Below are 15,069 nucleotides of genomic sequence, written 5' to 3' on the forward strand. Positions count from 1 at the left end.
CTGTGAAAAAAAATCTAATTTCTTTAAACTTTAAGCGTAATGGTCCACAGTGAGCTGAGGGAATGGGAGGATTTGAGCCAGTTCAGCTCTGGTTAGAATCTGCTCAGAAAAAACACCTGAGGGAATGAAAGGCTGTTTTTCTCATATCTTTGCAACACAGACGACAGACATGGCAATGAGAGCTGCTGCTTAGGGGAACTTTGCTGTAGTCAGTGACAAAATCTGAGCTGAAGGAAATTTTCAATATCAAGAGTTAGAACGATGCAGGGAGAGGCTCTTCAGCAAAGGAAAATGTAACTACTAGTTAAAGGAATACACTGAAAATCGATATTTTGAGAATCAAAAGGCTCAGCATTAGCTTGAAAGGTTGCTCGGAAAATGTTCTGACCTACAAACTGCTCCGTTTGTGGAGGACAGCAGTTGCTGTTAGACCACAAATCATCAAGCAACAAACTTTGACGATTCCAACCTAGGCTTTTGGTGCAGTGTGTCTTTTTTTCGGAGCAATACAGTAATGAAAGAAATCAGGTGACAAGGACAGTTTTCAGTGTTTACCTCACCATTTTATTTCTCTGACCATAATGATTTTCAGAGACAGTGAAGAGTGTGACATTGGGCAACAATATTATTTACAACTATTCCAGAACTGCAGCATCTTTTTATTAACATTTGTACCTCAACTCAAGGTTTCCTTGGATAAGTAATTGTCCTCAGTGTTCTAGTATTTGAGGAATAGCCAGGTGCTGCTTTAACATGACCTTGGACTCTTTTCACAGAAAAGACAATTGTTCCCTCAAATCTGCACCAAAAAAATTCTAGTGAAAATAAATACAATAAAAGGCATGTCGCCTGATTCTAGTTTAAACTAAAGTGAAGTTTAGGCTAGTTACATGACTTTTTTCTATGTTTTTATATGGTTTAATGGCTCATCTAAGGGACTGAAAACAATCTTACAAGTTACTTTGATGAATGCAAGCATTCATGTTAATGTTTTAACTTTAATAAATCTACTTTGAATATTTCAGCTTATGTTGTTCCCAACTGGGCATAGCTGTATTAATGCTTATGACCCTGTGTCTCTCCCCCCATCTCTTTCTATGTTTCTCTCCTCTCCCTCAGGAGAATATGTAGTGATGACAACATATTTCCATTTGAAAAGGAAAATTGGCTATTTTGTGATTCAAACCTACCTCCCCTGCATCATGACTGTCATACTGTCTCAAGTCTCCTTCTGGCTAAACAGAGAATCGGTTCCTGCTCGCACTGTATTTGGTAAGTGCCATCTTGTGTTTAAAATGCAACTTTAAAAAAATGCACTAAATCATTAAATGAATCGCTTAGATGATGTGGTGGAGCTTTTAAATTATGGGGTAAGAGCAAAACAAATATGCAGAGCTGCATTTGTTCACATCGTCAGATGATTCAGCAAACTGCAAAATGAGTGGAGCGTTTAAAAAGAGGTTCCCCTTGAAAAGTTCTAATTAACATAACGATGTACAAAACATAACTTGGTGCCTTAAGGTGCACATGGGCATGAATGAGTCATTTACTTTTTCCAAAGCTTTTATTACAGTATCGACTTTACTTACTTACTTTGGAAAGTATAAAATTGGAAAAGTGTGGCAGCTGACTGACGAGGTGTCGCATCTCTTGAGGAGGATGTTCGGCTGCTTTGTCAACTAAATAGACAGCCAGCCAGGTTGGAAGTGTTATTACTCACTGAGCTCGAGGTAATTTAGAAAGAACCAGACACATCTGTTTTCAAAATAATCCCCACAAAAGCTACCATGGACTCTTTTCTCACGGTTTACTGTTGAACCATATATAGCCCAAATCCAACCTTTAATAGTAGTGTTTTGTATTTGTATACAAACAACAAAATATATTATTTCAAAAGAAGTAAGCTGCGTATGTGTTCAGCAAATAATAGATTAATTTGTGCATGTAGCACCATTGATGTAAAGAACATTGTGTCGGCTTAGATCACCCCATACTCAGATGTAATTTGCCCTTCCCCTCCCTCTTTCAGTTGTTGTGTAATCTATTAAAGTGACCCTTAACCTGAACTTGATGAATAATTAGCATTCGATTTGTAAATTAAGCATGCATGTACATGAAGTGGCACATATTGTACAATAGATGTTCAGTAGCATACAAAGCAAGGGGTTTTTTAACATGTTTGTGTTCTTCTGAATACCCACGGCTCCTTCAGTTCCCCAACCCACTCCCCACCCCACCCACACACCCCAACAAGAACATTTTAGCTTGAACACACATCTGAAAATCCTTTCAATCACAGTTAAGAAATTACATTTTTAGAGAACAATTTCCTTCACATGAGGAACGGAGCTGTAATCAGTGTCATTTTCTCAGTGGAATGATTGAGACATTTACTGTGAAGGACACACCGGTGTTCACATCTTTTTTCACATCAGCTGAAATAAGCCGTTGTGTGTTGTAACAGCAACTAAACTGATTTTTCATTTCTTCTTCAAGACTTTATTTCCAAACATTACTCCAACAGAACAACCTCCTCCCTCCAACTCTGTTTCACCAGGGGTCACTCGTAGGCGACAGTCAAACCTAAGACATAATTTTGACAAGCACAATCTCCACGTAAAGCCCCCAGTATACTTGCTTTTTAACAATGCATCATAGGCGTAGACGGGCGTCGGCTACACAAACGGAGTTGCTCACATACGTGCCTGTGTACTTTGCGTGTACCTGGAGGATTAAACGTGAATCCACTAGGGGGCAGATCAGGGCCGGATCATCCCTCGCCAACACCGGATGATCTTTCTTGACAACCTCCAAATTTGCATAGCAACACTCGAGGAGTTTGATTTTAATACATCATAACAATCTCTGATTACAAACCAGCTCTAGGAGTTTTATTGTAAACATCCCGCCATAAATCTCCTTTTTTAATTCTGCTGCTGACCTTCTTCTTTTGCTTTAAATAGTGGTTGGCAAACCAACTGCATACCGCCACCACCTGGGCTGGTGGGTGGAACAGGAGATTGCTGCTGACCTGCCAGTCAGATCGACATAATGCCCCCACGTTCATGTGCTGAATTGCATCTTGCGGACGCGTAGTGTTAATTTCTGGAGACGTGCACAACCTATGCTGCAAAGGAAAGCAGGATACACGTGGCAGCCATCTTGCGTACACAAATGCATAATTAAAAGCAAGTATACTGTATCTGGGGCTTAAAAATATGTTGCAGCCACTGCAACCAAAACATTTTGTACCTTCTGGTCATTTTGACTCCAAAATATGTGAAAATAGTGCCCAGGTTTAAAAATACCGAAATGATCCTATAAGGTCTCATTGATATTACAAGCACCTCCACATCCTCACATTTATCCAACAGCAATTAATCAGCAAACAATGTGCTAATGAAGACTACTTTTCCTCTGTGATGAATACCCTAATTAAATAGAAACATAGCACACAGTTAAAATGTGGGAATAGAGTCAAGTTATGCAAAATGCAGTACCAGAAATCAGATCAATCTGTCCTTAGAAAAGTGAATGGTTAGGCCCATATCAATCTTTTTGTCATAAATTCTAATTTCTCAGCTATGAGTCACTCAAATGAGTTGACCTCCCTGTTCTGCAACACAATAATAATTTTTAGAGCTCACTGTGTATCTATTTTTAATCAGATGCCCTAAGTTGGACCAGATGGAGTGATTGCTCTTATGTGGTTGGATGGGTGACCATTGTCTGACCCACATTTCATTCCCAGCAGCACCGAATGTAAAGACCACGAGTAATTCATTTCAGTAGATCGAGTTATGTTTTCACTGTCATGTGTTGTAATTTAAGTCTTCAGTATAGCCAACCTTTAAATATAACTGTGCAACTGAGATGGCTTGCACTAAATGTACAATGTACAGGACAATAATCTCTGCTTGTGTTTAAGGTAAAAGAACATTTAGAGTTTTTACAACTTGGGTCTTATTGACATGGTTTTTAATAGACTAGGACAAGGGCATCTGTGATGATGCAGCATACTTAGTGTTTATGCACTAGGGCTGCAGCTAATGATAATTTTAGTACTTGAAGATTCTATAAATTATTTCAATCGATGCATCGTTTAAGAAGTACTTTAGCTGCGGCTATGAAATTCATAGTGTCATACAGCAAAAATCAGCCCAACAACCAGACAACTGCTTTACCAAGAGAAACATCACCCGAGTGCTATACAAGTTATACTAAAAGGTGCAGCTCCCCGACACCCAGTTAACTCATGAGTGTGACGTTACAACCCAAACTCACGGCCCAACAAGGACAAACGCACATGTGAACATTTTCAGCTGCGGCTTACTTTGGCTAGCCTTCAACTCAACAATCAATCATGATTTCAGTTAAATTCTAAAGTTGCTGTTACCTCGTCTGTGGTCCGCTGGCAGAACACCAATGTGTCCGAGCGAAACAGTGTGCTGTATAGTTATATGGATTAAACGAAGCCTTGATGCAAAGAATTTGCGTCGATGCATTTTAGTAATCAAATTAATCAATTTATTGTTTCAGCCCTATTATGCACCATTGAATTTTGTTTGTTGTATGCATCTCTACTTTCTGATTTCACACAGTAGATTAAAGCTCTGCAATGCAGTAGACCATCATTTAGCTTAGATCCTTTAACTTTAACCTCTTTAAGCATTCATTCAGATGGTTTATCTAAATTGGCATTTTAAATTTCTCTTACGTGATCCTAGTGGAGCTGGTTTCCAAAATCTCTAAATATAAGTAAAATGAACCGCCACGATGACAAAACCTATGCAAATTTGACCCAAGTTGTAAAAACCAGAAACTAAGTGTTTGTTTCTAAGTTTAAGTTTGTTTAAAAAAAGAATCTGTTTACTGATGGTTTCATTTCATCCACAGGGGTCACCACTGTCCTAACCATGACCACCTTGAGCATCAGTGCTAGAAACTCCCTTCCTAAGGTGGCCTATGCCACAGCCATGGACTGGTTCATGGCTGTGTGCTATGCCTTTGTCTTCTCTGCCTTGATTGAGTTTGCCACAGTCAACTACTTCACCAAGCGCAGCTGGGCATGGGATGGGAAAAAAGAGGGCATGGAAATAAGGGTGAGTGATTCTTATTTACTTTTTTTTAATGAATGGATATGACACGCCTGCACTCTGGTGCTGCACCAACGTTGATGATCACAAACATGTCATCCTAAAAAACAAAAAGCAACACCGTTTTTCAGAAAGGAGTCTCTCTCTGCTCTTTCTGCTTATTAAACTTCAGATAAATTATTCCTGGTCTTTTGATTCGATAACCTAGTTAAAAATTCTACAAGTTGCTCAGTAAGTCCTCATCTTACACTGGAGGAGCGATGAGGGCAAATTGCACTTTGGAAACACTGATAGAAAGTTCCCTCCTTAAAGCGGCCAGGAGTACTTTATAAAGACTATACAGAGAGATTTTATTTATTCATTAACAGCCAAATGGAACAGGGACAGCGGGGCGGAACAGTGAGAGCAGAAGCAGAGGTAAACTCCCAGAGACACTGGCCCTGATTTATGACGGCAGCATATGTTCAAAACTCATCCTACAGTCAGTGTAGGCTCATTCTCCCCAGAAAAGATGGCTTCCTTAGATCTAGTCTGCACATTATAGACACACTGATTAAAAAGTGTGTGTGCATTATTTACAGCAAAGCACCTGAGGCTGACATTTTTATTTTAAGCATGAAATCTTATAAAACACAGCTTAAAAATCTTTAATTTGTCAATAGTCTGGGCTGTTTGTGTGTTCATGAGGATATAGGACAGTGTGTGAGTTCACCTCAAGGTAGGAAAGTACTGAGCATTTTAATCACAGAGTCGTTTTTTGTGTGTTGATTATTTGGATAATACAGGGGTCTTAACAAGATGCTTTTCTCTGAAGGACTCACATAAATTAAACTTGATAAGTTCCTCATGATAACCCCAGCGCCTAAATTTACCATGATTTCTGTGATGTTTTATAGCTGATCACATCAAATGAAATTGATTAGAGCCATGAGTCGGGAAGCAATGAGGGAAATTAAAGCACTTGGTTCTGAGCTGAACGTATGAAACACAAATTCACTTTGGATTGCTTCAAAGAGGCACATTTGTTCCAGTAATGAAAGGAACATATGAATTATTTTCTAATTTACGAATGGCTCAAATGATTGATAGAATAAGGTGTTTGATTGACAGTGCAGAGAAGTAGAAAATGGACTTTTCCTCCTCTCACAAATATATATATTTACACCTATGAAATAATAATTATTAATAATTGTTTGCCCCTATGTTTTTTTTTTTTAAATCAGTTACTTTAGTAGATCCTCACATGGTGCTGAAAAGATGTCAAAGAATAGCATAAAATAAGATTTTGTGTACAATATGCATGTGGGGTTTACAAAGTCACGCTGACTACTGAGAGCAAAAACCACCATAGATATGCATTTTGGATGTTAGAAACAGAAGTGCAAGAAAATGTATTCTGTCATTACTTTGCTTTATATTGAACTACTTTTCTTTTCCTTTTATTCTGAGTTTGTAAACTCATGTTTAAGAGAAACCTGGTCATGACAGCAGCACAAAAAAAAGCGTTAAAAAAAACAAAGAAAAGCTCAAAGATAACATAGGCCAGGCTATGGCAAATTACTAATTGTACAGCTAAATTAAGTATAATGAATCTATTCCTGAAGCATTTTTATTTTCTAAATGGATCAGCACATATGAACAGTGGCACTTTACAAAAGAAGTAAAACTACATTAAAAGGGTGGCCTCCTGCATTTTGTGTTGTCAAATCACATTTGAAACATTAGGAAACTGTCCTAGTAATAAACAGTGGCTAGGTAGCAGTTGTTATTAAAGTGCTGCTGGCACATAAAATGCTGGAATATTTCTATCAGCCACAAACACAACATAGGGAGAAATACATTTCTTCTACTGCGACAGACAGGGCCCTGAATCTATTTTCTGCTACTAATGTACAAACTGTTTGACACAATCAGTACAGCCTTTCCAGTTTTTTATAGCCTGACATTTGGTCCTCTGAGTGATTGGCAGAAATGCATATTTTGCTGCCACAGAACTTTTCAGTCGGTGAGGATAATTTGCAGCGTTACATTGCAGCAGGGCGGAGGATTTCTCTCTCTTTTTCAATTTTTTTCCCTCTCTCTCTCTCTCTCTCTCCCCTTTTGATGCCTCATCTTAATGGCAACAGCCTGGGCTACGTTCTCGGGGGCTGTGCTGAGCATGCAGTTGTCATGATAGATAAAAAAGAATGGGGTCACAGAGGGAGACGTGACACTCCCATAACACTCCCTGCTAGAATGAACTACTGGAAAGCAGACTACACATGCTTATTCCCCTTTTAATATACTGACATATAAGATAAAAAGGCACCTATAGGAAGAGAACATATAACAAAAAGAGTATTTCCCTTTTTAGCTCAGAAAGTCCTTTTGAAAAAACCATCCCTCAGTCATCAGAGGCTGGGTTTCAGCCACCACTCTTACTGGAACCAAACGATGACTTCATCGCCCCCAGGCTCCATCTTTTTTAGGACTGAAATGGTGAGCTGTAGACGAGTCAACGAGCACTAAATTTACTTTGCTGATTATGGAGCTTCTGCGCCATTTTCTTTTTTTTTGTCACCTAAGATTCTGTTTGACAGGCGATCTACCTAATTATCTCTCCCCTCGCTCGCTAAAGGTGTGCTTATTACAGAAATGAGCAGGTAGGGAGTTTGGGTGGACTGAAAGCTTGCATATTCTTGCCACTCTGTGACACATGATTGGACACCACAGTGTTAGATATGTGCTGGTTTCATCAGCAGACGCAGGAGCACTGGCTCATTGTGCTGTGGGCTTCACTGCTGGAACTCAAGTGACTACGTTTACTGACATTTTAACACAATGGTTTTAGAAAACCGAGGAGCCACAGCCTGTCATCATCGTCATCAATCCCTAGGCGTCACATTTCAGCACCACACTGCTACCAACTTTACTGAGCAGGGAAGTTGCTAAGTTTTTGTTTTTGTAGCTACAATATGGAAATTTGGTGTACTCCAGGGGAACAGAACCAAGCTTCTTCTGACTGCCATCACTACAAACAAAGTCCTTATAGGCAAGTCATGCCACTCGGCCGTCATCTTGGCAACGCCTCCGGGCAGCTATTTTGGACCAACAAGACCAGGCTCCTATCTGAATGAATGGGGAGAGAGCCAGAACTGCCCTTTCACAGGTCACCGGGACATAAAACTACATGAATAGAAGAGCAGTAAAATAAGGTTTAAAAAGCATTTTTCCCGACCGGTTATACTTCTACTACGCATGCGTCACCTCTTCCATGCATGCGCAGTAAAAGTAAAACAGACCCTTAGGTCAGTGGAACCACACGATTGGCTGAAATATGTTTCCCGCTTTGGCTGTTAAAAGCAGACAATTGGCTTTCTAGCGGGAGGGACGGAATAACCCGTCGGGGCCCCCCCCGGGCTTTCCCCATAGTTGTATTGAGGACGTGACTGAGTGGCATTTCTGCTCTAAAATGTCTCTGCTACAAATGAATTTGTAATATAGCAAGATGGAGTGGTTATATTGGATTAAAAATCCTAAACCTTTTATTGCATATTAGCACCCTGGATGCAGGGATTTAGTCTGTTCAGTGTTGCAGTATAACAAGTGAAAAAGAAACACAGGAACAAGTAAAAGGAAATAATAAGTGTTGGGAGGAACCAGTGTTTGCTTTGATTTGGAATGACAAAGCCTGTTTATTACTAAAAAAAAAAAACAAAAGCATGCGCGCATGCACGTACACACACACACACACACACACACACTTTGGCTCCCTAAACACAGTCTGCACCCTCATACACCCAAATGCTCACATACTTGAAGCTATTAAATATGCCAACACCTCATCTCCAATCTTAGACAGGGACAGGCTGTCACAAGGTTCAGTTACCCGCACACATGCACACACTGAGCTCCAAACAGCAAGACACAGCGCGGCACAATTACCCCGAGGATACTTAAATCACACTCATAAAGAAATTCTGATGCAACAATTTGCAGAAGTTACACAGGCAAGGTCAGTAGATGCATTGTATTCAGGGGGTATTTGTTCCTGCAGCTAGCTAAATGACTTGTGCAAGAATCTTTGGCTGGAAGCAAATTATGTGCTGTGTCACATCGTGTTCATAAAAACATGCACACAGCCCAACGCCACATATGGTTTCCTCAATAATTAGACTATATAAATTACTGCAGAGGCCAGCCAAGCCAAATAGCGACAGAAAATTACTTTGCTTGGCTCGTTTGGCAGGTTACTGTGCAAAGAACATCCTTAATGCCAAGGACTGAAGAGTTTAGGGGGCTATGATTAAGGTCATGAGGCACATTATAGTAGTCTTCGCCTTTCCTGCTGATGTAAGCCATCGCTGTGATAGAGGAGGCTCATGGTGGTGTTAGATGTGGAGGAATCGATATCCTGGGAAAGTATCTGGTTATCCAGGGGCATGAGTGCGACTCTTTCTCTCCCTGTATTAATTGACTTGAAATAGACCCCTTCAGGCAGTGGCTCTTCAGTTTAATGCAATCAGCTTTGTGAGTTCTCCACAAACGTTGCTGTTTTTGAGAAGTTTGAATGATCGTTCCCGCATGTTGTCCTGCTCACTTGAGGAGCAAACATTGATCACGCTGTACATGTTTCCTCCTCAATCCCGCTGCTTCCATCACTTCGGAAAGAATGACCTAACATCTTTGTGCTCCCTACTGCGCATATTATTCCACTGCTTGTCACATTTGACATTAAGTGGTCTCCTTGTGCATAATAGTGACAAGATGGGCTAGTTCAGACCCTGAACAAACAGAGCACATGTCTCCTCACATGTAAAACCATTTTTCTGCCTCCATTTGTGAGTGCTTGTGAAAATTGAGGATAAAGACCAAACAAAACAGTCGGCGATGAGCTCTGTGCAGAAAGAGATCCACCGTGAAGCATTTTGTAGGAGTGGAAAGAGGGGACATTAGTTATGCTAATTTAAAAAGATGGGAGTCAAAGAAAAAGGAAGGAAAATTAAATGAAGCTGAAAAAGTAGAGCACAAATTAAAGCTGGGCTCAAAGCTAAAGCAAAAACAGTGAGCACTGAAAGTGAAACACTGTGACATAACCAACATCGCTTAGGTTTTGCTGCGGATCTTATAAAAGTGGCCACAGTAGGGATGAAGGGTGTGAAGAAGACTTGTTCTCTCACATTTAGCATTCACTGTACTCTTTTAAGCAGAGTTTAGCTATGTGAGTGTACCAATTTAGCAAATAAAACCCTGTCTCCCTGTGCGAATTCAATATGAAAGACAGTAATGATGTCTCTCTAGTTGTAGGAAGAAGGCAGTTTCTCCAGCCAGCTTGATCACGCTCAGCCTTTGTCGTGTTTGTTTTATCGCAAGCTGTTTGCCTGAAAGGCCCGGCTGCTCTCATTGATACAGTTTGTCAGACATGTTTTCGGGCACTGTTATTTTGCTTTGTTTCTAATCCTGCTCTGTGCTGCTACTGTTAGCAGTATCAGATGCCAGTCCGGCCTGGTTCTGCAGTGATGCAAAATATAAACTGTTCCTAATTCCGCACTCTTAATTTTAGCAGCCTGATCATTTTGTCATGAATTTTTATCATGACCTTTTTTTTTTCTGCAATCCAGATTTGTATGATGCAGATTTTAATTGACAATATTTATAGTGTAAAATGTTCAAAAGTACTTCCAGCTAGATACTGATGAATAGAGTATGTAAGTTGGGTAATTTTAATATAATTGGTAAACTTTTTTTCTTTTCTACTTTTCTTTTCAGGAACCGTTTCAGGCTAACATGGCCAGGATTAAAGATATGGTTAGGCTTTTGTTTTGTTCTTGTGTGTGTCGTGTCTCGTGGTGTTGCTTCTATTTCCTCTTTATGAGTTCAAATGGAAGTATTGTTGAGTCTGGTGCTTCGCTCCTGACAACCTTTACTTTACTGCCTTCTTCCTTTTCAGAGAAGAGAATCTGCGACTCTGTCCAAAAAGGCAAACAACACCTTCAACATTGTTGGAACCACCTACGCCATCAACGTAGCGAAAGACCAAGGTTTGACGACCATTTCCAAGAGTGCCCCCGGAGCATCGGCTAAACACCCCTATCTCCATAAAATGGACGACCCCTACATGGAGGCCAGGAAGTCTTACAACCGTGTCAGCAAAGTGGACAAGATATCGCGCATCATTTTCCCAGTTCTGTTCTTCATCTTCAACTTAGGCTACTGGGCCACATATGTCAACAGAAAGCCCGCTATCATGAAGGCAAACAACCTAAACTGAATTTGACCAAATGCTAAGCTTGATCTGGTTTGGAAGGTAGAACGGTTTGCAGGAGGCCAAGTCCACCACATCTTAGAGAGTGTGTGTGTGTGTGTGTGTGTGTGTGTGTGTGTGTGTGTGTGTGTGTGTGTGTGTGTGTGTTTCATGTGTCTGTCCTTCCTTGACAGTTTGATATTTTGCACGTCTGTGTAGATGGATGGCAAATTTTAACATACAGTAGATTCATCTATAATAGCGGACCTTGGAGGGAGCACATTCTCACATCAGACTGTGTTTGTGTAGCGTTTTCTTTTCACCCCCCTGCACACTTAGCTCTGGCCCTGTTCCCTGTTGTGAGTATCCAAGTGTTCCTTTGCTGTATCTTGATGCTTGCGGTTTTGTAGAGTAGTCAAAATGTGTTTTCACTATGTTTTGACATGTTTGCGCTTTGCTTGTAATAAGTTAGAGCAAGCATGCCTTTGAAGTTGTCATTGTAGCTCATTACCAATGATAAGGTTCTGACACATCCATCGAGTTAACAACATGCATGCACGCACGCACACACACACAGAGACACACAGTGATGCATCAAAAAATGCCAGAAGAGCCATTCCTAGGTTGCTTTACTGTGCTCCGTTAACCGGGGGCAGCCTGTATAGTTCCATAGGAACATCGTTAATAAAAGTCGCTGTCTGGCCTTTAGCTCACGCTGAATCTCAGCAGACCCAATGCAGTATCAACTGGAATTGTTTTCGCGTCCCGTGTGGCTGCCTGTACATTTTCTAGTCCAGTGGCTCTTGTTGTTTTAACTGGCTGAGTATGTTCATCAACAGAGAAGCTATGTGCCTTGGTGAATACAAACATGATAAAGAAAAAGGCTTTGACACCCTCACACTTGCATTAACAGCACGCATATGCACAGTGGTCAGTGTGCATTTTACATGCAAACTGGTGTCCACAGGCTGCATGCGCTGCAGTATGTGGCTATGCCCCCACCCACGGCCCATGGGCATGGGCACCGAGTGTAAAATTGCCCATTAGTTTAGAAGGTTAGCAGACCTCTGCCTGTGAAAAGATGAAACAAAGAGATTAAAGGATCCAGCGTAGTCCAGAACAATTATTATGTGCATTTATGTTTTGGCTCATGGTGTGGCGTCTCCATGACCCGAGCAGTCAAAACAAACTACCACCATTACCTCAGACTGAAGTTGAATTCTGAATTACATTTTCCATGGAAATGCAAATAACACTAGATGTTTTATACATTACGTAACACCAGACACTCGTTCTTTCAGTATATCATGGGCAGGCACCCTGGTGCCTTTATTTCTTTTTTTTTATTTGTTTTTTGTTTTTGCATCAGTCAGTGTAGCTGTTTTTAGCTCCGTTATGAGTTTTCTGCCTTTCTGCCTCGTCATAAGCAAGATTTAGATTCATGTTGTACTTTCGCCCTTTTATACTTTATTGTGTAAAGTATAGTGGTGTTGATTTGATTGTCTACATATGCTGTACCGTTTTGTGTTTTAAAGTAGACAACAAAAGCCATTTTGTCACAGTCATACAGTTTTTCTAAACAAATGTTGGAAGCACTGAATCGTCACTGAAGACTATTATACTGCAACATGCTGTCAAATCAGTAAAACAATAAATATTAACTGATTTCTCCAGCAGTGAAATAATAAATTAAATGTAATCGTTGTGATCACACTCAAGAACAAACTAATGGTAAAGCTGATTATCTTTCCAACAAGTTAGTGATGTTTTGCAAATCAGATTAGTCTCCAGCTGTGGCAACTGTCTCCAACTTTTGTTTTCCGTTTGTTAAAAGACATCTGTATTTTTTTTTATGTGTGGAATTTGGTTCGTGTTTATACAGATGCTATATGATTCTAAAGCAGTTTCTGTTGCTTTTTTGCTGGATGCACTCTGGATATTTTGCATTATCTTAATTCTAGACTTTTTGATGAAAACTGGGCTCCCAACATGCAGTGCATATCTTCAAAATGTATCTTCAGTGGTTAAGCATAGGAGAATGAGTGAACTGTGTCGTGGCCTCTTTAAAAAGGTGTGTTAGTAACACAAACCATGTACAATGTATCAGTCATATGTTAATGCATGACAATCTGTACACGTGTATGTCTGCAATCTCCAATAATGGTGTGTTTCACACTAAAATAGGGCTTAGTATCAATGTTTCTGTAGTTCATCCCATCTACTCATCAATTACCTACTCATACCCCCAGCAACATTTGCATAAACACACTTAAACTCCAATTATTTGTGCATATTGATGTGATGATAACAATTTACATTTGGCACAGAGTTCTGAAAGTGTTTTTACCCTCATTTGGAGCGCACAGATTTTAGGGTAAATTCAGTGTAACACACACAAACACACACACAGAGCCGGCTCTTCATCCATTTCCGTTACAAATGTTACAATACAAAATGTCTATGAAGATTTTCAGTCATCCAGGTCATAGTTATCCAACGAAGGTTAAAATCAAGGGCAACTGGACTTGGTTGAAGCTACTGGAAGACGTTTCGTCCCTTATCCAAAGGACTTCTTCAGTTCTGACTGACTGGCAGGGAAACTCAGCTATTTAACCTCAGTGGGGTCGTTGGCCCGGGTCATCTATACCGCTGGTTCGTTAGTGTTCCTTGTTGCTGTGACGACAGTCGTTACAGTCGTTGAGACTACCTGTGGCCAAGACTGAACGACCATCGTTGGTATCTTCACCTGAGGCCAATAGGTTACGTTTGTTGAGTTTCCTGGGAAGTGATGAAAGGACAGCATTGTAAGTGGGGGATAAGTGGTGGCGTAGACCCCCTCCCCTGTTCAATGACGGCTTCTCGACCCGGGTGTAGATGGCTTCCTGGACACCTCTTTCAAACCATCCATCTTCTCTGTCTAAAATGTGCACCTGGTGGTCCTCAAACGAGTGTCCTCTGTCCTTCAGATGTAAGTAGACAGCAGAGTCTGTATTGTTCAAAACCACAATCAGAGTATGGTTTACTGTGAGACACCACGTCTCACCACGACTTGATTTTTATCATTTTGTCTCAAACAAACTGATTCTTGATACACATCTGCTGAGGGTGTTTAAAGCCTGCTGGCGGCAGCTAATTCCGGATCTAATGACACAGAGCCCTAATGTTTATGCATGATTCCTCTGAGTAATGAGATCGAGGTACTGAAGGTAGTTATGAGAAGCAGCAGTCGAAAAGTATTTCAGTTGCGTTTGTGAAACAATTTGCCTCAAATACAGTCGTCCCCTGAGTGACACAACGCATAAATCTTGTAAAATGCGGTGACCAAAGATGCTTTCACATGGCAAGTTCATGCGTGTTCGGACTAAAATAATCCATTTTAATCCCATCCACATTGAAAAAGGACTTTTATGAGTAACTCGTAAAAATCTATCAATACTTCAACAGATTTATACAATTCTTGACAAGATAGCGATGTGCCCCATAAATGTATATGACCAAATATTTATAGAAAGACACATCATTTGTTTGATCCATTTCATCTGTGGTATTACTCTGGAATGTAATCTATACTTTATCATTCATAATCTCATTATATAAGTCATTATACTGTATATTCATATTTAAGTCTTTGCGTCAGAAGAACACTTTGACCCATTTCCTGATCTGTATGCATCTGTGGGTAACAAAAACATTTTTTTTTTTTTTTTAAAAAGGGGGAAAATACACTTACAGAGCCACAAACACAACCTC

At 40.2% G+C, this 15,069-nt stretch overlaps 1 protein-coding gene across 2 annotated transcripts in view; it reads left to right on the forward strand.

Annotated features, from left to right (window-relative positions):
- Positions 1-11,551, forward strand: part of LOC119896098 (gamma-aminobutyric acid receptor subunit alpha-3-like) — a 102,123-nt gene extending 90,572 nt beyond the window's left edge. The window contains exons 8-11 of one of the 2 annotated variants that reach the window (XM_038709575.1): positions 1,120-1,272; positions 4,897-5,102; positions 10,845-10,883; positions 11,026-11,551. In XM_038709575.1, the coding sequence (XP_038565503.1) occupies positions 1,120-1,272; positions 4,897-5,102; positions 10,845-10,883; positions 11,026-11,346 (719 nt within the window). In that variant the 3' untranslated portion in view covers positions 11,347-11,551. The remainder of the gene's footprint in view (positions 1-1,119; positions 1,273-4,896; positions 5,103-10,844; positions 10,884-11,025) is intronic. The other variant, XM_038709576.1, reaches the window with a different exon arrangement.
- Positions 11,552-15,069: the final 3,518 nt, after the last annotated feature.

The sequence above is a fragment of the Micropterus salmoides genome, unplaced genomic scaffold (genome assembly GCF_014851395.1).
Source record: "Micropterus salmoides isolate LMB-PRFRI ecotype aquatic unplaced genomic scaffold, ASM1485139v1 Ms_hic_scaffold_9, whole genome shotgun sequence".
NCBI lineage: Eukaryota > Metazoa > Chordata > Actinopteri > Centrarchiformes > Centrarchidae > Micropterus > Micropterus salmoides.